This window comes from Oculina patagonica, chromosome 5 (genome assembly GCF_052425735.1).
Source record: "Oculina patagonica isolate OP01 chromosome 5, crgOcupat, whole genome shotgun sequence".
Lineage (NCBI taxonomy): Eukaryota > Metazoa > Cnidaria > Anthozoa > Scleractinia > Oculinidae > Oculina > Oculina patagonica.
The window spans coordinates 31,399,922-31,423,897 of record NC_135762.1 but is presented as its reverse complement, the minus strand read 5'-3'; the positions used below and the strand labels follow the sequence as shown (position 1 = coordinate 31,423,897).

The window sequence follows — 23,976 nt, the reverse complement described above, 5'->3', positions numbered from 1 at the left end:
ATTCTCGCACAAACCGGAAGTACACGGTGAATTTCACGCAATATTGTTCTGTTGGTTGAGCTGTAAACACAGCCAAGAATGCGTCCAATTACATTTATCGGTTGGTATAGCATCTGTCATTTTTAACCGCGATCAGCCAACAAAAGCGCTTTTTTTCACGCAAGCATAAGCGCGTATCAGGTACATGTAGCGCTGAAAAATTGATCAGGGCCAAACAATAGGGGCTTTGCATAATGTAGTTAAGCTAGCGATTCTGTGGAAACATGTGCGTTCTTTTGCGTCGGGTGGGGCGTAGCGGGCCGATTCGCACACGCTTTCGCGTTTCTCGCCATTTTGGACATAAAAAGGACCACATTTTGAGATTTTAGACAGTTAAAGGGATCGGAAAACCGTATTTTTAAAATTTATCTAAACAATTTTTTTCGCGTTTTCTTCGATTTTAGGCCGTTTTGGGGCCGTTCTCCACGTTTTCAGCCCATTTCGAGGCAAAAATCGAAATTCGGAAGATTGCTCGATTTGTTGTAGATTCTCTGAAATTTCCACCAAGACAGAAACTTTGAAGCCTCGGAGCTCAAAAAACCGCACTGCGGCTGCGCAGTAGGCCACTGAGCATGCGCAGTTAGACAAAGTGTTGAATTTTGGAGCGAGAAGCGGGCAAGTTCAAGATGGATAAGGTTCGTGTCTATGGGGTTTAACAAAGGCTCCACGGACGCGGCCCGTGTTTTTGGCTTCTTCTTAATGGAATATGGAAAAAGCTAACCCATTTCCTTCGGAGACAGTAGATACGCTCCGGAACAGCTCAGAAACGGACCCAACTCTGCGCTTCAAGCTCTCTCTTACCGAGAGCGATGACAAGAAGTGCCCCGAGTTTTCGTTTCTGGACCTCGTACGCGCAAAAACCGCTTCGGTGAGTGAAGTTTTATGCTTTCTCAGGGCTCTTCTCTGGAGCCGAGGCAATTTTATCAGGGAGGAATATCAATGTATTTCTGGTTTTTGTCGCTGTTAAAACATGCCAGTGATTTTTGATTCCCGGGAAATTTTTTTCTTTCTTGCGTAGGCCAATGATACTCCGGAGAAAACTCGGCCGTGGGAAGAAGATGGAGACGATGAAAATCTCAGAGCTTTGGCCAAGAAGTTCGAGGAGAAATACGTAAGTTGTGCATCTCTGTTTGCTCACTGCGTTTTTTTGTCCAACGCTCCAGATTCCTTAGAAACCGCGGTGCCATCGAAGCCATGAAATCCGCGATGTTGCGCTCGTAGTATTTTGGACTACAGATCTAAATGCGTTTTCTCTTTCTACAGGCGCCTAAACCGAAGAAACGAAGACGGGATCGAGTGGAGGTGAAGTAAAAATTATAGTAAAGTGCTCATTCATTTATTGTTCTACAGTATTGTTATCGAAAACTTGCGTACTACCAATCGAAGTGGGTTTCTTTGATCTTGAAACTGTTTTGCTCGTTCTTGTGTTTATTAAATTGTACCACAACATGGATTAGAAGTAGGTTAATTGCTTCTAACGTGGAAATATTGCAAAAACCGTTGCTTTTATGGGGGCGTATTGATTCCATCGGCGTAAAAATAATTCGAATCACTTGTTTTGAGTAGCGCTTATGTTACTTTACTAATTCATTGTGTTTTATGACATGACCTCGTTGTTGAATGGTCGTAACTGCCTTTTCGAAAAGCCGTAAAACGTTTTGACTTTATCCCATTGTTTTGCAAGCATTGAAATCTTGAGATACCTAGTTTTGTGTATTGTATTTTCTTGTTAAGCATTTACAATACGCCGTTAATTTGTGATATTTATACATTACGATGCCTTTTTTTGCGATATTTACAACCTTGTCGGTTTCACTTCGCCGGTAAAATTTTATCTTATTGAATTACACGTTAATATTTTGGCTTAAACTTAACTTGGTGCCGTTTAAACAATACTTGCGTTAGGAATATTTTTATCTCAATATTCTTAAGAATTTTAGTTTCTGATCGTGATATTTTTAGTTCGCAATCGATTTCCTTTGAGCAGTAAATACGGAAGAGCTCTGTAATTCTGTTTCCGGTAACACTCTAAAATATGAACTCGATCGCCAAAATATAATTTCGTACCAAAAGTAGAACATTTCTTTGTGTGGTAACATATATTTTGTTGCAGTGTTTCCAAAGAATCTCAAGCTTGCATTAGGTTTAGATAAGTTCATTTTATATCAATAACAATATCACTCAGAACTTGTGCTTTAGTTTTATAATGGCATCTTTCTCTAGTTCCAATAACTATCCTGTTAAAGTCACGTATACCAGTTTGTGTCATGAAATTGATAATTAGACAAAGAAACGTAATCACATTATATTTGTTTTAAAAAATTGCAAAGTTAGTGAATTGAATTGTTATATTTCTTCATAAAAATACTACAGTTTCAGAAACCAACTTCAGGAACAAGTATTTTTTTTTTCTGTAACATTAATGCAGACTCCATGCAAGGGAAAAAAGGCCTGGTAAAACAAGGAAACATGTTTCCAGAAACATGCTGGTAACATGTTTCCATTATTGTTTCCTCGTTTTGCCATGTTTCCATTCCGCGCGGAAACACGAAATGTTTCTGCCGTTTAGCAGAAGCAAATTTTGCTTCTTGGAAACAAAATTGACGCTAGAAACAATGCTTCCCAGGTGGCAAAACTAGGAAACATTGAGGAAACGTGTGCACACTACGGATGTTTCTGGAAACATGTTTCCTCATTTTGCCAGGCCTAAAGTGTGTGTGGTATGCACACTAATGATAAAATGCAAAATAATAAATATAGACAGGCCTTACTTGTGTCTCTTGTGCGTGTTTTAGATTTTCAACAACAGTGCGCAATTTAAAATCCAGCTATAATTTCCCATTTATATGCCCAGCTTACTTCTAATTAACTTGATGTTTTTGTTGTTATTTTTATCTTAGGATTTAAGAGACGTCACCTACGGCTATGATGAGACAGACCCATTTGTTGACGACAGCGAGGCTGTAAGATACACATTGTATTTAATATTGTAGTGTAACTAAAGATTAGATTTGGTTTGGTGACAGGAAAATGCTACTCATGAAAAAATATTTTTACCTTAGTATTGAAGAATGTGTATAACAGGGCCGACAACTCTTACTACTACAAAACAGCAGTACTTATGAAGGTTGTCCTGGAAAATCTGAGCATTTTCCTTATGTTTTCAACATTTAAGTGCAATGTTCTGGTGTGTTTAGAGCAGTTTTTTACTGAAGTGTTAATAGTAATTCGCGTTTGCATTGGTTTTGCATTACTTCACTCAGTTATGGGTTTAAAACGCTCATGCCACCTTCTTAGCCAATCAGAAGTAAAACCAAAACCAATTGTGACTCCCTTGCGCACCTTTTCCCGCGCTTCGTGCCAGCTACATGTATAAATTTGCATCAAGTTTTGATGGGATCACTGGATTGTCTGTGTCCCAGGGTGTTCATTAGGCATCGGAGATCGGAGAATTCTCCTTCTACTACGTAGAATTCTCCGGCTAAATTTCAAATGCCTGTAACTATGTTTTATAAAGATGTGGAACCTCTAAAGTCATTCTCCGGTTACTTTACGCTATTCTCCTGCAATTACAATTCTTAATGAAAACCCTGGTGTCCTTTGTGATTGGCTAGAGTGACTACTTTGGTTTTGGTTTCACGACACTCAATTGAAAACTGCTCTATTCAGATTTCTCAATACTGTTTTACAGTCGCCCAATTTCTTAGCAATTTCTTTAAATTCCTGGTAAAACTTTCCTGTTCTGCATACATATAGGGCAAAGGATATAATTTTTTACCATGTTGGTTTATTGTATACAGTGTAGAGCAGAGGATAACAATTTTACTATGTTGTTTTGTGTATAGCAAATCAGCCTTCATCTGGAAAAATTACAAACACATTTCAAGTTGAATGCATAACATGTTATTTAGGTATTGCTCTGTAGTTATGTGCCTGATTTAACTTTGAATGAATACAATAAATGAATGAATGAGAATGGTTCTTATATAGCGCATTCACAGAGTTCAATCGTAGAGCTCAATGTGCTTCACAATAATTTTAGAGTTAAGGGACAAGATCAGACATCAGCATATCAGGTGCCTTTGTATATTATTTTGTCCCACCACCGATCCATAAATACATGTCGAATAAGAGACCCAACACTGGAAGTCTGTGCCGTACTCTTTGCGATAAGTGTGTGGGTTTGTTAACATCCCCTGGTTTTTTTTTTTCTTCACTTTGAAGGATGAATGTTCTAAGTTTTAATTTGTTCTTTAATAATTTAGTATGATGAGCTACTACCAGCCGACTGGACAACAGAACATGGTGGCTTTTACATTAACCAAGGGGTACTAAACTTTAGGCCTACATCACCAGGTGGTGAAAGGTAAAGTTAATTAATTTGAATTTTTTTGTAATATCATTTCTGAGGGCTGTCAATTAGACCTGGCATCCACCGTATCTTTAGCGAGTATTCTTTTGTGTTAGCCAGCTAAAATCCATGCAGCTCCCTATAAAGGAAAGATGCTTCCAGCTCCTTATATTGCTCTCTGATGGGTGCCACACAGGTAGCCCCCTGCACTTGTGCCAAACCCTTAGGGTTCTCCTACAAAAATACATGTTTTCTCATTCAACAAATTGTCATGGCGCCCATGTATGGTCTGGAAATTTCTGTTATCAGTCATCTGTTCATAACAAATATCCTGCATTATTAAAAACTGGCCATGGTATATTGCGATTCCTGAGTTTTGATTTGTTTACAGGCCATGGTATGTGAGCTCATATACCATGGACCACAAATATGGTAGGTGTAAACGTCAGCAAGAACTGCCAGGGAGCTCAAATATTGCAATTTTTTTATTATTAATATAATTGTTTCTCTTGCGCCTGTTAGATATAAGATCATGATACCATTTCATATCCAATGCACACTCATAGAATAATTGTTAAATATATTTAATATAAGAAGCATTTTTTTATTATTTAATATCGTTATAAACTGAACAATGCAAATAGCTTTGTCTAGTAAATTGTCAACCAAATGGTAAATGTTTGCCAACCATTATGTAACAGTCTTTTTTATTTCAGTGAGGACGAGGACTTCCAGAAACCGAAGAAAGTCAAGCTCAAATCCCCAAAGGTGTGAGCATGTCTGTTTCAGTGCAAGTAGTCTTTACATCTCCTGTACGAACCATCATTTTTAACACCCCTAAAAAAAAAAAAAAAGGGGGAAAGGAAAAAAGACGGCAATAAAAAAAATTTTCCTACTGAATATTCATACTTTATAAGTAATACAACCGCAGTGCCATTAAATTGTGATGCAAATCTAGTAATAATTTTTTTTTTTTTTTTTTTTTTTTTTTTTTTTTTTTTTTTTTTTTATTTTAAGACAAAAAAAATAAATATATAAAAATAAATAAATACGGTAAGAAGCACTACTTACAACTTCTATCGTTTGTCGAAATAGAAAATTCCAAAGGTGCCGAAAGTGAAGAAAGTCAAGGATCCTAGTGAAAAGAAAGAAAGGAAAAAATCTGCAGACAAGGAGAAGAAACCACGAAAGAGCTCCAGGTAAACTTTGCTCAAAATACAAATTCTTCCCACTAATTGTCATACATTTCTTTTTATGTTGTTGGTGAGAATTGATCATCTAACAACACTATAACCCCTAAGCAAGCAATGACGACATGATCCCTTCCATGAGCCCACCAATATAAAGAAGCTATGTCACAGTATTTTTAAGTCATTTTTCTGATTGCTTTTAAATTGAAGGAAACCTCAGAGTAGTAGCTTTCTAAGATAGAAAAATACCAACGGAGAAATGAAAAACTGAACATAAACAAGGATGGTTTCGACTGATGAAGATTGAGATGGATCATGAACAACAAACTTGAAAAAATTGGCAAATTTTTTCAAGTTGACTTGTCCGTGATGTAGCTCCTTAAAGAAGCCTGAAAAGCCTCTGCGATAACAGTATGATGCTCTACCAGCTGACCTACATGAAGCCACACATTGGGAGGCTGGTTCATTTCTTTGGGTTCTATCCTTTCCACAAGGAAATAGATGACAGAATAAAGAAATTTAAAGGAGAGAAAGAAGCAACATATCACACAATCCTTGCTGTGAGCCCATTAATTCTCCACTGTGCAAATAATTTCACTATTACCCCTAATATTGGTATTGTTTATTCCTGCCTGACTGTCAGCCAATTTATCTATATTAGATATTGATCAATGTCACATACTTAAGGATCACTTCAGCATTTAGTAAAAGGTCATGACTTCACAGCAAAGCTGTTTTTCTATGTGCAGTCATGCATGTTTTCACCCTATGCCAAAAGATTATGTGGATATCAGTCTTATTGTTTTTGTAATGTATACCGTACATAGAGGATAGTACACAGTGGCAAGAAGACATGAATTTTTTGTTCGAGTGGCAAAAACAATATCTCATGAGTTTGGCAGGCTTGCAATGGCTTGAACCTCACTAGTGAGGATATGGAAAATATGCCACTCTGGTCCCAGATGTAATTTTGTATGAATTTGATCAGTGGTCTATTTTCCAGTAAAACGCTTGGTCTACAATAATTATAATAATTATATAATGTATAATAATTTTCTTTAATTTTTGTTTTTTAGTGGTGAGAAAGACAAAGAATTAAGAAACATAAAAAGAAGCTCAGCGTAGGAAGTGCAAACATTACAAACTTGTTGGCATCTCCCCCTGCAAAGAACACTTCAATTTCTGGGACGATCCCTTCAAATCCTACTCCAAGTCCTAGTGAGGTTTCACAAGGAACAAACACAGTTGCAACTAGCCATTCTTCCCCAGCAAAATTGCTGAATTCGTCACAGCTTAGCAATCATGGAGCTGTTAAAACGGAGCCAGGGACTTCAGTTATCGTAAATGGGAATAGCAATATTGCAGCCTCAGAAAATACCTCTAGCACACAACCTGAGAAAATTGTTAGTTCTTCCCCGAATACCTCACTTCAAAATGGAATCCAATCAGGAGACGGCAATGTAACCGAGGTGTTAGAACCAACACTTCCACAATGTTTACCGGCTGATCTGGAAAGCTGCATACTGAGATTGAAACAAGCTGGTAATGATGGTGGAACGGAGGGAAAATGCAAGTTCTTTAACTCTGATGTCAACCATATGTTATTGGAGTGAGTAGACTTTGTTTCTTTTTTTTTTTAATTGTTGGTGCCGTCAAGAGTAAAGCTCAATTTTAAATTACATAATTATTATGCTTACACAGGTCTTACAATAAGCAATGAGGGCGACAAAAACCATCAGCTACTTTGTCAGACTTTACTGAGAGGAGTCGGCTTCCCTAAATTGAATTTATTACTGAAAGAGTCTCTCAAACTCAATGCATGTAAAGTTCTATATTGCTTGTTTGACAAGTTGATGTTACCTTGTTGTAGGCTTGAAACCAAGTCCAGAACAATTAGCAGTAAAGTGCGAACGGTAAGGCATAATGACATGTTAATGTAGCTTTTTTATTTTTATATTATTTTCATGCGATCAATAACATAAATAGTAGTTAATTCAGAGAGTAAACCTATAGATCCAGTTCTATGCACAGATGTAAGTTTAGGTTGTCATCTATTTTGAATTAGTAGAAACTCAGCTGCATTCTATTGGAAATCCGCGAATCTGATTGGTTTTTCCACTGTTTTCTATTCGCCTATAGAAAACAGTCGCGCGCACATAGCTCTTTAAGCGGTTAATTTTTTTGATTTTTATCTTCAAAGTGCACAATATTGTAGGTTTTGGACTGCAATCCTTTAGAGTTTCTACTAAAACAATTAGACTACTCGCCCTCGTTTTCTATGAGCGATAGTCAACTCGGCTGCGCCTCGTTGACTATTTGCTCATAGAAAACTCGGGCTCGTAGTCTTATTGTTAATTAAAAATCACAAAAGATTGTACAACTTACTAGAAACCATCTTGGTCGGACAAAACAAATTGTGGTCGGACAGATTTTTATTCATCCTTGCCGTTAAATAATTTACGATCAAAAAATTGTCCATACATCATGTTCAACCACACTTGGGATTTCGTCAGACATGAGCAAATTTTGGTCGGCCAATGTCCGATGACTGACTGTTATTTGCAGCCCTGCATCATTATATGTATATGCACAACACTAATTTTTCTTGCATTTTTAGGGTATTTATGAATTTTTGGCGCATTACCTGCCATGCACAAAGGAAACATTGATGAAAAGAGCAAAGAAACTTCTTCTCAATGATCAGGTGAAAATAGAATTTTTGGTGCAAACTTTTGTTCCTGTTGTAGTATCCCTATTAAATTAATATGTTCTTTGTTTCTAAAACTGACCATATCTTTTGTTCTTTTAGGCTGGTCGATTGAGAGAACCAATGGCTAAACTAAAAGCAGGCAAGACACATTATGATAATTTAATTATTAATCTTTACTCAGCAGTGATTGGAGTTATTTGTTTTTCAATCAAGAAATGTGAATGGTTTTTCAGTTTGGCAGGTGGGAAAAGTTGTTGAAACAAAGGTTTTCATGGCTGATTTTTGCAAGCATTTCCAGAGCCCCATAGAAACACATTAAATGAAGACCTGTTTCTGTTTAATTTCTTTTGTGGAATAAATGCTCAGAAATATTATTGGAGTGATGTGATACAGGAAGAGGGTTTTTTTTAGCAAACACTGGCTGTGTTGACTGATATATTTTGTGGTTTAACTTTACACTTGGTACATTTCAATATTTTCCTTTGTTCTGGTGTATGGTAGTAAGGGTCCGGCCCTATCCCCCACCCGGGGGTTAAGGAACTAAGCAGTGGTAATAAGGAGAAAAACACAAAATTTTATCAAGAAGGAAAGTGAACAAGAAAATATGTGTTTGTTGCTGTGGATCAAGGCCAAACAAACTGCTTAGCTGAAAGTTTTGTTTCTATAACTCCACAGAACAGTATTGTTTAATTTGATTTAATAAGCTATTTTCTAAAAAAATATAAATATTAATATTTTGTCTCATTTTCCACTGAGTTTTGAAAACACTTGGAAAGTTAAGAAGATCTCAAAACAGCCAGGGATATATTCATCCACAAATTGTGTTTCCACATGTCCATATAGACATGGAAAATGCTTTCCATTTCTTAATCGCAAATGAATTAAAAAGTTGTTAGTAACATTAGCATATTGGTCTGTTACACTTAGCTGTGGATCGAGTCATACCAGAACAAGTCAAGAGATTTGAAGAAGAAGTAAAGAGACATGTGGAAGAGGAAAGTCAAAGACAAAGGTAAATTTACTGTAAGCTTGAAATTATGCTTATTCTTGTTACTGATCAATACAGATGTAGCTAAGCAAAGACTAAACAGGTTCATTAACAAGCTCAGCCAGCTCTCTGGCCATTATACCTTCAAAATTACCCCACCTCTTTGTGTTTTAGGCAAATTTTAGCTGGTGTTAACCCTTTACCCCATAAAACGAATGGCTTTTTTTGGTAAATTAAAAAATATAAAGCCCATTTTTTTGTATGATGCACCATTTAAAAGGTTATGATCAGTATGTTTTTAAATATAAGAAAGTCATAGCTTTGAAACAAATGGGTTGAAACATTAAAATATATGGAGAGCAACAGCTTTTTCAATCTTTCTCTTTAAGAAGAAAGATTGTAAAAGTTGTTGCTCTCAGTGAAGTGGTTAATTTCAGTTATGTTGCATAACACATTAATTTTGTATCAGGCCAAAAAAAAAAGGGGGGTTACAATTTTATACTTTCAAAATGTTAGTCCAAACTTATTTTGACTAATATTGACCAAGTTATGACATCACAAATGTATGTGCCATTCCCAGGGGGGGTACTCCTGCTTGTAAATGACGGGGATGATCAAAGGATTTTTTTGGGTTTGAAATTTTCGATTCCGGGATTTTTTTGGGTTGGAAAATTTGGCAAGTATTTTTTTGGGTGACTTGATTTAAATTGGGGATTTTTTTGGGTATTAACAACGAACTAAGGTGCCTTGGTGTATTTATGGTATGATGAATAAACAAACATGAGCGTTCAATTTTTTATGATTTTCTTTGTGTTATATTATTGCCCCTCCTGGCAATTTAGGGGTAATTTGACAAGGGATTTTTTTGGGGGTTATTTTTGGTCCAGGGATTTTTTTGGGTAATGTCGGAAGACTTAGGGATTTTTTGGGGTCCTGAGTTTTGCCATCATTCGATCATCACCGTCATTTACAATTCGGAGTACCCCCCCTGGGGTGCCATTTGGCACTCTTAGGGGTTAAGAGTTCAGCTCTCTTTGAGCTGTTGAAATTAGCTGGTAGCTGGCTCTTAGCTACATCTCTGGATCAGTACCAATAATATTGTCACCTTGTGATGCCATATAGTGGTGTTGAATTTAAATTTGATCAAAATGTTTGTTTTTAATTTTATTCTAGCAGTGCCAAACAAGATGGAGAAAATCCAGATGATCATAAGGTATTTGATTTGCTATTAGAACAATCTGTATCTTATCTTATGTAGGTATTTCCATTTCAATACAAATCATACAGTCAAATCCCCCTAGGGGCCCCGGGAGCATCACGCTCCAATAACTGCGCTTTAAACGATTCTCTTTAAAGCTTTACTATGTACAGTGGAACCCCGATATAACGATATGCCAAGGGAGTAGTAAAATTATATTGTTATATCGAGGAATTGTTATATCGAAGCTCCCGATATAACTATTTGGCCGTAAAAGAACCAAAAAAATATCGTTATATTGGGGTAAACCTAGTCAAAGATACTGAAACTAAGAGAACTGTTGAATGACAAAGAGGATAAAGAGGATAAAGTTTATAAAGAGGCTTAGAACACAATATCATTTTCATACCCCCCCCCCCCCCCCCCTCTCATTTTCATATATAATTGTACAAAATAATTGTTGACAGAAACATTAGAGAATACTCAATTACTGTAAGGTTATTGTGTTAAATTTAATGTTTTGCTTAAATTGTGACTGAGTACTGATAATATCGTAATATTGGAAAAGATTTTACGTTTGGTCTGCTAAATTCTAATCATTATATCGAAGATCGTTATATCGGGGTTCTGTCCCATATATTTTACTTTAACTTTTGCCACGACAAAGAATATTCATCGTTATATCGGGAATATCGTTATATCCAGGATCGTTATATCGGGGTTCCACTGTAACTTGACTCTACTGTGATGCTTTTCATTGCAGAAGGAACTGTTCAAGTCAGCCATGGAGTTGGTTGAAGATAGCGAGAAAAGTGATGAGACTACTACCCCTACAGATCCTAATGTAAGAATTATGAGTACTTCAAAATAACTTTACATGCAGTAGGGACAGGGGAACAAGTGCCAGTTGATGGCGACATCACTTCTCCGAGAAGTAAATGAGCTGGCAGTTTTCGTCCTAGAAGTTGCTAAGCAACATGATGTGTTTGTCCGCGCGATTGCTTTCAGCGTACTTGTGAGTGCTTGCGCTGGTTTTTGATTGGACATAATAATTCGGAAATTCTTCGAGTGCTTCAACGGAAACCGGGACTTATTCCCCCTACTGCAATACAATGACCCAGTTGCTTGTTTTCCATCAACTCTTGTTACCCTGGATGTGTAAGGTTTGATCTAAAGATATCGTTGATAACAATTTAATATATATTTGCATCCACTCTAGGCACCTGCCCAACCAGAAGATAAAGCAAAGAAAAATGTCCCTAAGCGAAAATTCATTTGGACAGATGAATTGAGGTACAATAGCTGTTGGTATTTATGTGCATTGTGTTTTCAAACTTGCAACAGTGGTTTCAAAATGTTTTGAAGTAAGCATCAGCAACTGGAAGAGTAGGCGGCTGTGAAAATGCCGAGCTTGTTTGTCGCATGCTGATTGCTATGACCAGAGTAACCAGACATATAATCAAGAAGCCAGCAGAACTCTGGCAGTTGCCCGTTTGTCTTGAATACCCTGCTCCCAGGGGGGGGGGGTACTCTGGATTATAAATGACGGGGATGATCGAATGGAGGCAAAATTCAGGACCCCAAAAAATCCCTTAGTCTTCTGACATTACCCAAAAAAATCCCTGGACCAAAAATAACCCCCCCAAAAATCCCTTGTCAAATTACTCCTTAATTGCCAGGAGGGGCAATAATATAACACAAAGTAAACCATAAAAAATTGACCGCTCGTGTTTGTTTATTCATCATACCATAAATATGCCAAGGCTGCGCCAAGGCACTTAAGTTCGTTTTTAATACCCAAAAAAATCCCCTATTTAAATCAAGTCACCTAAAAAAATACTTGTCAAATTCTCCAACCCAAAAAAATCCCGGAATCAAACATTTCAAACCCAAAAAAATCCTTCGATCATCCCCGTCATTTACAAGCTGGAGTACCCCCCTGGGACCCTGCTTGCAAGTGTATTGCTGAGGATGAACATAATATTATTTTAAATTTATGTTGATTGGTTCTTATATCTTATATAACCAGGCAGTTATTGTGTGATGTTGTTCAGATGAAGATCAAAATCTTTGAAATGTCCAAGACGAGAACCCAGACTGCCGAGGAGCACTTGAAGGTAACCTGTACAATTTGTGCTATCACTGGTCCATCTTTTGTTTCGTAATTTGCAGGCTGACATGACAGTCTTAAACCAACCCAGAATTGTTCTTACTATTATTAAACTTCCAAATTTAATATCCCAACTTTATGATATGTATCATCTTAAATGTAACATTGGCTTGAGAAATTTTAATTTTTTGGAAGGTAAGTATTGTGCAATGCTTTACTCCAACTCATTACTATCCAATTGCTAAAAATGCATTTTCCATAGTTAACGCTTAAGCCTGGTTTTCACTGGCGATGCAAGCACAAGCGCTATCACGCAAAAAGGACAAATTTTGATCCTTGTGTTTGTGCAGGCTATTTGCAAATCTAAGTAAAAACATTGTGTTTTGTTCAGTCTTCCTTTTTTCTCCAGATGACATTTTTATTTTTCACCACCAACATGACACAGGGTTTTCCAAGAATATATGTAGTAGATAAAATATGAGCGGGAGATCTGTATGGGCATATACAATGGCGAGCCGATATACTTGTGAAATGAAAACAATAAATTGAATGCGAAGTTTTGTTATGCGAATCAGTAGAGATCTGTATCAAAAGTTAATGAATACTAATTAGCTGAGCAGGAGTCTGTATCAAAAGTTAATTCTATTGTTTGATTTGTATTGGGGTTTGTACATGTGATCTGAATACTGTGCTGGGATTGGTTTGCACCCTCATGAATAGTTAATGAATTTTACAATGTTCGTTATTGTTCTTCTAACATTAACTGTATTTGGAAAGAAAAATTGACTTGACTGTGTAAATTTTTCCCGCAGCTCTTCTTTGAAAATGATGTTCGACCATTGTGGCCAAAAGGCTGGATGACAAGCAGGTCAGATTTGTTGTTGTTTAGCAAATCAAAACTTATTGTACAAACTCTAATTGAGCCACAGCAGAAACCCATAAGGGTTGAAACGTGTAACGCGCGTTCACAGCGTTTGAATATTCAGTTTTGCTAAGTACCATATTTGGAAACACGAAGAATTTGTACACGAATGCTTTATACACGTAATGACACACGCAACATAATTTTTGGTTTTGCAGTAAGTTGCTTGAATTTCGACCTAAACGCCGTAAATCTCTTACAGAGACTAACGAAATTCATTAAGTGTATCTAAGCGAAGTTCTCCAAACTACTTCATGAAGATGAAACAGGAAAATTTAACTCAATTTAACTCTATTCAACCAAGCTTGTTCAAAAACAAGATTACGCCATCGAGCGCGAGCTAGCGCGCGCTGTGAAAGTTTAATCCAAATATAGTAATTTGATTTTTCCAAATATGGTACTTAGAGTAAACGAATGTGCAAACGCTTTGTACAATACGAATCATAGGGAGTTACACGTTTCAACCCTTATGGGTTTCTGGCCACAGCTAGAATACAATCTACAGTGGAACCTCGATTTAACGAACCTCGATCTATATAACGAAGTCCTCGGTTTAGCGAACTATTTTCTTCAGCCCGTCCAAAGTTACAGTAAAATGTATGGAACAGGACCTCGATATAACGAACCTCGATATAACGAAATCCTCGTTATAACGAACACAATCCAGAGACCCAAATGTAAAATGTACCTCGATATAACGAAAAAATGTCAACACGCGACACAACATGAATGTGGAACAGACCAACAATAATGAAAATCCTTTAACCCTGTAACAAGAGAACAAGTTTAAGTACATATGCTTTTACTATGTGCATATATTAGACATTACAAATGTTATTTTCAGAAATCGTCAATATCCGGAAATGCTGGGTTCGTAGTGCAGCGTAAAATTGTTAAAAATTGATTAACTATACCTCGATATAACGAACATTTTGGTTGTTTTTCCGCGAATTCATTATATCGAGGTTTTCGATATAACGAACCCTCGATATAAGGATCAAATTTCCCCAGTCCCTTGGCACTTCATTAAATCGAGGTTCCACTATACTAGGACATTGCTTGTGTTTGTTGAAGTGTTACATATGTATGAACTTGAATGTTTACGTTTCTTCAACTTCAGAATTCTTTTGAAAGAAAGCAAGCAGGCTCATGGAAAGTACACCAGTGCTCCGTAAGTGTTTTTAGTTTGTTTGTTTTTAAAAAGTGTATATAGTGAAATCCTCTGATCTTGATTATCACAATACCGAATGTGCTTTACTAAAAGATGTTTTTATTACTTTTTCAGAACTAGAGTCTACAAAAAAGGTAAGATTTCAACAACTTCTGTTAAGATGGTCAATGGCCATTAATTTGATTATCATTAAATGTGTAGCTTCTTGTTCATTCCATTTGGAAAGCTTTTTGTTTGTTTACTTTTATTGATTACCGGTAGTCTTTTGGCTTGGCTTCTCACTTTTTTTTCTTCTCAATTTTGTTCTGTTTGGTGTGGTTGCATAATAATACTGTTTAATAATAGTGCAACCTTTAATATAATGTCACCATGCCATGTTCTTGAGTAAAAGCCTTAGTTTCATTTGCGTCTCCCTTCCCAGGAGTAGAATTGGTTACTGTTTGTAGTAATCGCTGGGGAAATTAAACATGCAAATATACTGGTCGGTAACCTGTAAAAGAGTACATGTAGCATCCCATCCAGGGGAGGGGAGGGATTATTCCCCACGGGGGGTACTTGCAGTATACATGACAGGGGGGTCCGACGAAGCTTCATATTGCGAACCCAAAAAAATACATGAGCCTGAAATTTTACACCCAAAAAAATACCTGACATCAAAATTTTCTACCCCAAAAAGTACAAGACCTAGCACCTCTATACTGATTTATTCAATAAAACAGACTTTAAGACCTAAAAAAATATATGACAGATCTCTTGACCCAAAAAAATACCGAGGGTGTAAATTTTCAACCGAAAAAAATACGTCGGACCTCCCCATCACGTATACTGCAAGTACCCCCCCCCCCCTGGGGATTATTCCTAATACCATAAAACCACTTAGTTTGTAACAGGCAATTTCTATATGCTGTTGTCAGCCGCTGTGTTGTTTTGAAGTATTGGCACACTGTGTGTCAAGATTTAGTTCTTATATATCTTGATTGTTTTTACCCTTGCAGCACCTGGTCCCAAGAAACAAGGGGAATCCCCAGAAAACCAGGACAGTGTAAGTCTAGTCAGTCAAACAAGTGAAATTACATGTACATGGTGTATGTTTATGGTCACATGTTTCTTACTTATGTCCTGGTTTTAACAGTGGTTATCAGCACGATGAGAGTAATTATGGCACTTATTCCGCCCAACATTCGAGCAATACAGGTGAAAATAAAGTTACCAGAGAGAACTCATAGCATGGAAACATTTTAAGTACAGGTAATAAAAACCTGGCAAAACGTTAGCACTCAAGTTGACCCCGCGAGAGAAAAATGGATTTGAAATTATCTAGTATATTTCAGTTAAAACGGACGTTTCACATCAGTTCAAAACAAAATGTCGCGCTTTTTGAACATTTTTACGAGGTTTGACTTTAATTTTTTTGAAAATGCTTAAGAATTTAATCACGGGGGCCCCAAGACAAATGAATTTCAGTAAGATCTTTAAATAGTATACAAAATGTTGCTGTGCTATGAGCAGATTTTTGGTACTTACTTTTCGCACTCATTGCTCGAACTTTCAGCGGAATCCGTCTTAAGTTTTTAAGGGCATTCTTATCACTTATTATTGTTGCAGCATCCTGACAAAATGCTAGGAAGGGGTACACAGAAATGGACTTCTATCCTTGACTTAATACTCATGAATAAAGAATTATAGGTGTTTTGTTACAAGTTTAATGTACCAGTCAAATCGAAGGTTCAGACCTTATTTTGGCCTCCGCCATGATTTATCAACCCACGTTCACTCACTGGGACACGTAGCACGAAATCAAGGTTAGAGTTCAAATTCCCCACCCCATATGTGTAGTGATCAAATTGCCCACCCCCAGGGACGGCAAAGGCGCTAAATGCTGGGGTATGCCCGGGGGGGGGGGGGGAGGGGGACGTTGAACTTTCGATTTGACTGATACATAAGTCTAGAGTTCTTGTCTATACTGAAAACTCAGATTGCAGGATAATTTAATTTTTTAGTATTAAATTTTGTTACAGATAAATGTAAGAAAGCTCATGATGTTGTTATTTTTATATCCTGTAGAATGCCGGCAGTGTTGATGTAAAAGACATAACAAGTGTCACGTCATCAGTGGTGGGCAGTGGAAGTTCTTCTGCAACCACAGCTCCAGCGACAGTGCCAGTACTTTCTGCTTCATTAGCAACAACAGCAACAGCTATATCAGTTCTTAAGAATCTTGCACAGTCAGCATCTGATATTAAACTTACTTCAGCAGCCCCGGCCACTATAATACATGTACAAAAACCTGTTGTTACTACAGCTAGTGTGACAAAAATGGAAAGTACTGCCGTGAGCAGCAGATCAGGTCCTGAACTTAAACTTCAAACTGTGCCTGTAATTACTGGATTAAATCTTCCTCAGAAAGATGCTGCTCAAAAACCTCCTACCGTGAAAATGCCTTCATCATCAGAAAGTCTTCAGTCAAAGCCTGCTGTTACAATATTAGATTTTGCAGACATGATTTTGCCTGAGGGCGGGCAAACAGAAACATCAAAACTTCTCCATTCCCAACAAGCTACACCTCCAAAGCAACAGTTAGCTTCATTTCTTAACAAAACACCTTCCTCGCCCAAGGAAAAGCCCAGAGATCAACCCTTAACTCATCTACCAAGTGCTGTGGTTACAACGTCAATTTCACTTCCAATCCAATCGTCCACTATTTCACCTGCGCGCACTCAAATCACCATGTCATCTCCGCCAAAGATTATTCGTTCTTCTCCTGTTGTTGTTCAGAGCAACAGCCAATCAAGTTTGACTGCAGCATCTGTGGCGAGTCTTGCAGCACAAGCATTGCCAAACAACTTCATTGACTTGGCAGCCTCTTCAATAAGGCAGCAGCAGCAGCAGCAACAACAACAACAACAGACTGCTGTGCCTCATTCTTCTCCTTCTCAAACAATTTTGGACAGCATCACCTCACCAAGAAGGTGAGTGAACACATGTGTTTCCACACCTCCCCCATGGAAGGTTATTTGGTTTGAGCCCTTCCCACCTCCCCCCCCCCCTCACTCCCTTCGCAAAAGTCATATTTAGCTTCATACTTTTCATTCCAAATTTTGGCTTATGAGGCCCCCACCCCCTTGGAATTTGGAATGACCTACCATGGGGTGGGTATGGATATTTTCTGGAACCAAATCATAGGTGCAAAAAAAAATACTGTCTGCCTGTCTCACTGTACAGAGTAAGTAACTGCTCCAAGCTTCAAACTGCATTTATCATTATAGAAAAAGTTAAAAAACTGCAGCATTGCTGCAGTATTTCTGATAACAGGGGGGCATCAGTTCAAAACCCTGACAAGGTCAGCTAACTGACCTTCAAAATTAATGAAAACCAGCTGGCAATTTGGTGAAGCACGGATCTATTGATCCACTGCAATTTAATTCTCAATGACAACTTGCCTTCAAAAGTTCACTGGAACACTGCATTGGTCTTCTGACTACCGGTATGTGCAGTGAAAAGCATAGACCTTATTTTATGATCAATGTGCATTATGATTTTTATTCAATCTATCTTGTTTTTTTATGTTAAAGGGACATGGTCAGCGTTCTTACCGCGCTGACATTTTGAAAAAATACCACTGTGGACTTTTTTCAAAACAAGCCATCAGAAATCTGCTTCAATCTTCTCAGTGTTTCACTAAATGGGAAAATTTAGAAGAAGAAAAAAACACTGAGAAGATTGAAGCAGATTTCTGAAGGTTCTCTACATGTATTTTGATTTCGGGTTAAGGTGGACTTCTTTCAAAATGTGAACACTGACCATGTCCCTTTAACCTTTGTGTTTATAGACCAGTGGATCTCAAAAGCTGCCAAGCAAGCCATCCAGGTTTCACCCAGGGAATATCACCTCAATCCATCGCAGCAGCTATGTCGCTAAACTCAGCCATGACTTCACAAGCACTGCATCAGCCTCAACCTCCCAACCTAACGTTATATGGTGCTAATCTGCAAGGCAAGGCTACCACACCCTTGACACACATAGGGATGATCCCGCCCAATCTACAGTCCGCTATGCTTCACCTGTCTCGACAGTCCCAGGAACAATCTGGCATTGTCCTGCCGCAAAATCACTTTAATCCAGGTACTTAAATTACATCCCTTAATGCTGTATGTGCATGTTAAATTCAATTTTCTAAGGTACAGTGGAACCCCGGTAACTTGAACCCTGAAGGGAAACAGAAAGCAGTTCGAGTTAGCGGGGTGTTTGAGTTATCAGGGTCAATTGGATATTCAATTTGCCATGTTATTTACTGATAGTCTACTGTTTTTTCAGCACTGCTGTATACATTACATTACAGTATACAAATTAAACATATCTTGCAAAAACTGTAACAAAATTACCGGTATGTGCATTCTTATGAGAAGATCGGGAAATGACTACCTTATTGTTACTTATTTTCGCTGGACTTAATTTTTGCGGGACTTAATATTTTCCGATTTTCGCGATTTTCAAAAAATCGCGAAATTAAAGACCCGCGTAAAAAGGTTCTCGCGAAAAATAACGACGCGAACTTTAATACCCTTTTATATAATTCGTTATAACTAATCAACATTACGGTCAGTTTACTACAAAATTTTCTTGGTACAGACGTCAAACTAGCTCTACTTTGTTACAAAGGAACATGTCAAACTGTTTAAAGCTTCGTTTTGTTATAATTATGGTTTTATTTAGTGTCATTGGAAACTTTAATTGCTGTGGAAAATTAAAATCAGTTGTCTCAATTTTGACACTCACTGTTTGTTAATGCAGACCAGTATTTCAACAATTTTCGCGAAATTTAGTTGCTTAAAATGTATTTTTTTGGCCAAATCGCGAAATTTAAGTCCTGCGAAATATGCCCGTTCCGTTTTCGCGAAATTAAGTTCCCGCGAAATTAAGTAACAATAAGGTATCACATATGTGATTTTTTCATTGCACTTATTTAAGTCAAATTGCTGTAGTGTTCTTTCAGTGTTAATTCTGATTACACGGCAACAAGAGCTAATAGGATATTTCAAAAGGCATCTGTAGTGAGTTGCAAGAACCAGAATTTGAGTTATCGGGGCAAATTTTGATGAAGGTAAACAAAATTTAGTTCGAGTTAGCGGGGAATTTGAGTTACCCAAGTTCAAGTTAACCAAGCAAAAATGACTGAAAAGTAGGGGCAAATCCAAGGGAGTTAGGACTTAGAAGCTAGCGGGGGAGTTCAAGTTATCCAAGTTCAAGTTACTGGGGTTCCACAGTAATTTGTTACAGAAACCAACTTCATATAGAATGTAAATTATTGTGGCTTAGCTTCTGAAAATTGAATTTGATCATGCATGTATGAACTGTTTAGTCTGTTGTCTCTGTGTTTGAAGTGGGCTTTCAGTTTTGCACTGGAAGTAGTAGGAAAATTGTGTCATGCATCCCAAACTTCAAATTTGTTTCATTACAAATATATGGTCAATCATGAAATATTTTAGTACAGATCAGTGCTTGAACAGGTCTTGTTCTGTGCACATTCCAGTTTTGAAACATTTGGTGAGACATATATCTGACATGAACAAATGGAATATAGTAAAGTTCAATGTTGTTAATGTTCAATGGATAACTAGTTTTTAACAGTGTTGAACTTTACAATATTCCATGTGTTCATTTCAATTATGGCTTTGCGGGACACACATAATAAATCTGACATGACTGATTTTCCAGCTCAAAAGTGTAATTGAGTGATAGTGTAAAGCTGAATTATTCCACAATTATTTTGTTTTAAAAATATTGTGCAAATCTCTACTCTAAAATGTTCATAAAAATTGTAATTATGCATCCTAATCATTATCCTTATAACATAACACCATGGATAAGAAAAAAATGACTGTCACAGTAGAATATTAAAATGTTTAAAGCAATTTTACATGACATAATTTTTGACACTAACAAGTGTTAACCCTGACAAATCTAAGGCATAATCTTACAGCAGAAGATGAAATTCACATCGCTATGATTGCTGATCATCATTAAACAGTAACATTAACTGATTGCATCTGACTAAAATGATTTGCTGTTTGGCTGTTTTGGGTGGATTTTGGTTTGCAAAACTATCACAGAATAAATTCCACTACCAATAAATGCAGTCACCAGCCATTTCTATAGTGAGAGAAAAGCAGTTGACTATATAAGGCTGGCCATAAACAATCAAAATGTGGCATCTTCATATTGTAATTGTGAAACAGATGTTTAAGTTAACATGTATAATTCATTAAACAAAATAATGTTGCTACGATAACAAACTTTAACAGTTAACCATTAACACAAAACATACTGGTAATTCATTTGAATAATTTGTAAACTTTTACAAACTTCTATTTTGAGATTCAAATGTTCATTTAAATTTCAACAGTTCTCTTGGGGATGAACCCTACAGCCAATCAGAGCATGCCCTCGTTACAGCTGCACCCTGGTGCATTGATGCCCAATCGGCCTGTATTTCAAGGTATTTAATAGGCTTGATTTCTCCCGTTTTCCATCATTCATTCCTCCCATGGAACAAAGCACAGGCCCACTTATCCCTATCTGTTTAAAATTCTAAAAATTTTAAACCTTTTATTAAGTTTAAATGAAAGATTTTGACTAAAGATTTTTACCCAATCAGCCTGTATTTCAAGGTATTTAATAGGCTTGATTTCTGCCACTTTCCATCATTCATTCCTCCCAAGGAATAAAACACAGGCCCACTTATCCCTATCTGTTTGAAATTCTAAAAATTTTAAACCTTTTTTTAAGTTTAAATGAAAGACTTTTACTTAATAAACTATATAAATATTTTGTGAAGGGAAGCACAAGATCTTTTGAAATGAAAATTCAGTAAAATTTTAGCCATCAATAGTTGAATGTTTACTTTTTTCAGAAGAGTTAATATCGTTGAATAATGAAAAAACTGATCCTGACAGAAACAAAAGGAAATTACAGTAATATTTTATACTACCTGTAAACTTTAACACAGATGTACAGTCACAATGGGCTCTTCGCAGCTTACGGACATGTGGTACAAAATCTGCCATGCTGGAGGGCAAGCTACGCTCTGGGACATTCAAAACAAAGGAAAGTCAAGCATGACTGGCTGCAGTCACTTTGGTTTGTATGCCCCAGCGCACAGCTTGCCATTGAGCAAGGTGATATTTTGTACTATGTGACCATCCGTTAACTGCGAAGGGCCAATTGCAACTTAAATTGATGAAAAAGAACGTTTCCCATAATATTTTACAGTAAATTAGGGATGTCGCTAAGGGCTCGCTGGCTGCCGGCTAATTTCACCAGCTGAAAGAGAACTAAAATCCGGCTGAAATTTCACATAAAAACAAAGACTTAATCAACTTTTAGAGCTCCCAACAGAAACTTTAGCCAGGTGGGATTGTTGATTAGCCGGCTAAGTGATTTCTTAGCTACATCCCTGGTAAATGATCCATTTTGCAAGCTCCCATGTTACTATTCACTGATTAATATATATATTTGTTTAATTTCTTATTTGTAGATCCAAATCAAACTTCCTCAAGTGGGACTCATCCGTCACCATTTTTGCCTCGCTTCAGCTAATTTTGTAATAACTACAGATTCATGCATATTTCCTTGTACAGCTTTTTGACATTTCTATTTTATACTTGAAAGCAATTTATTATTTTGTCATAAATGCAAGGGCACTTTTTTGTCAGAAAAAAAAAATTGTATTGCTATAAATCGTTAATTAATTGGGAAGTTCAGGGTTATATATGTTGCACAGTTTTTTAACCCTTTAATTCCTGCGTGATCATTTTCTATTTTCTCCTGACAATATCTGTACATAATCAAGCAATGCAGGTCATGGGAATTTATGCAAGTGATCACCAAACAGAAATTGTCTTTGGTATTTAAACAAATCCAGTTATTAGGAACCTTTGCATTTTCGTGATAAAAATGTAATAATTGTCATACATTATTGTTCATGCTACATAGCCAAGATGTTGTTGGCAAGCACATACATTACTATTGCTTCTAAGGGCCTGCGTACATCGTGAATTTCAGCCCGCTTTGCCAGGCTGGAATTTTGTTACAATTACATGGCAAATTTCAGCCCTGGCCTAAGCACTTTTTAAACTGAAAAATTATCATAGCCGCCATTTTCTTTTGTTGAAAACCGTCACTGCGCATCCATTAGCTCACTTTTCACCCCGGGCTGAAATTTGAATGCGATTACATGAGGTTTTTCAGCCTGTTTGCCCGGCTAAGATTTCCAGCCCGGTTTCGAAAACCAGGCTGGAATTTTCACCCCTGGTTAGTTATTCGCTTTTGACTAGAAAGTTAGAACTCTTTAGTCGCTGGTGTATTTGTCCTCAGAGACACTGCTGTAATTCAGATGCACAGTTCATTTCATGCTTCCATGCTTCCATGCTTGGGTCATTCTTTGTGTGTATACTATGTGTTTATGCAAGTCAAACCATGCAACAGTTATCAATGATAATTTCTGCCTTTCTCCTAAAGGGTCTCAAGAGTAGACCCTTCTTTTCCAGTGACCTCAAAGGACCCTAGGCTGCCAGGCCTTTGTTTTTGTTTACATATGAGAATTTCGGTATTATATTTTTCGCAGAGGGTGTCTAAACGAAAGAGATGACTTTGAAACTGCTAAAAGTAATTAAACAGACTTCCAGTAACACAACTTACAGCAATGCAATAAGATTTCACTTCGCTGTACAATTTTCATAATTTTGATGGCATCGAAAATGGCGGAGGCTGACTAGGGTCCTTAAACCCACAGTTAGGTAACCTACAAAACACCTAGATTCTAAAATGTGCAGTGAAACAAAATTTTTATTTTTCAAATGTACTAAATAACAGGACTTCTGAATTAATATTCTGAGATTTTGACAACCTGTACAGAAAAATCAAGAGCTCCTCATTGCGGGGCCACTTTGTGCTGCCGGTCTTTTTTCTCTTCTTTTTGGGGCGCACTTACAGTTTTGGCATTGGCTTCAGACCTCTTGCTGTCATTCAAAGACTGAGCATGATAGCAAAAGATATGTTTTGCAGTTTAAACTTAATGGGACATGCCATTTATTTTCACTGAGCACAGGCACACCAATGAAAAAGATTCTAGGTATTGCTGTCACAGTGGACTGGCCTAAAAAGCAATTCAAATAAACCGGTTTGATGCTCATGTCACTATCAAAATTTAGTGATCACAAATAATCTTATTTACTTTTGACTTAATCTGCAATGCTTCTCCTAAAGAAGGCAATACTGATATGGTTTCCCAAAAGGTTA

At 37.1% G+C, this 23,976-nt stretch overlaps 1 protein-coding gene across 1 annotated transcript; it reads left to right on the top strand.

The window, feature by feature from the left end:
- The first annotated feature begins 318 nt into the window (after positions 1–318).
- Positions 319–23,475, top strand: LOC144654295 (ubinuclein-2-like). The gene is given in 25 exon segments (XM_078514397.1): positions 319–907; positions 1,058–1,150; positions 1,303–1,341; positions 2,940–3,002; positions 4,305–4,405; positions 5,107–5,158; positions 5,486–5,589; positions 6,657–6,675; positions 6,678–7,189; positions 7,451–7,493; positions 8,198–8,284; positions 8,390–8,429; positions 9,218–9,302; positions 10,452–10,491; positions 11,240–11,320; positions 11,696–11,769; positions 12,506–12,593; positions 13,399–13,454; positions 14,629–14,679; positions 14,794–14,813; positions 15,675–15,721; positions 16,744–17,648; positions 18,509–18,801; positions 21,083–21,175; positions 22,214–23,475. Coding segments are annotated over 25 exon segments (3,210 nt in total). The 5' UTR covers positions 319–745; the 3' UTR covers positions 22,276–23,475.
- The last annotated feature ends 501 nt before the right edge of the window (positions 23,476–23,976 follow it).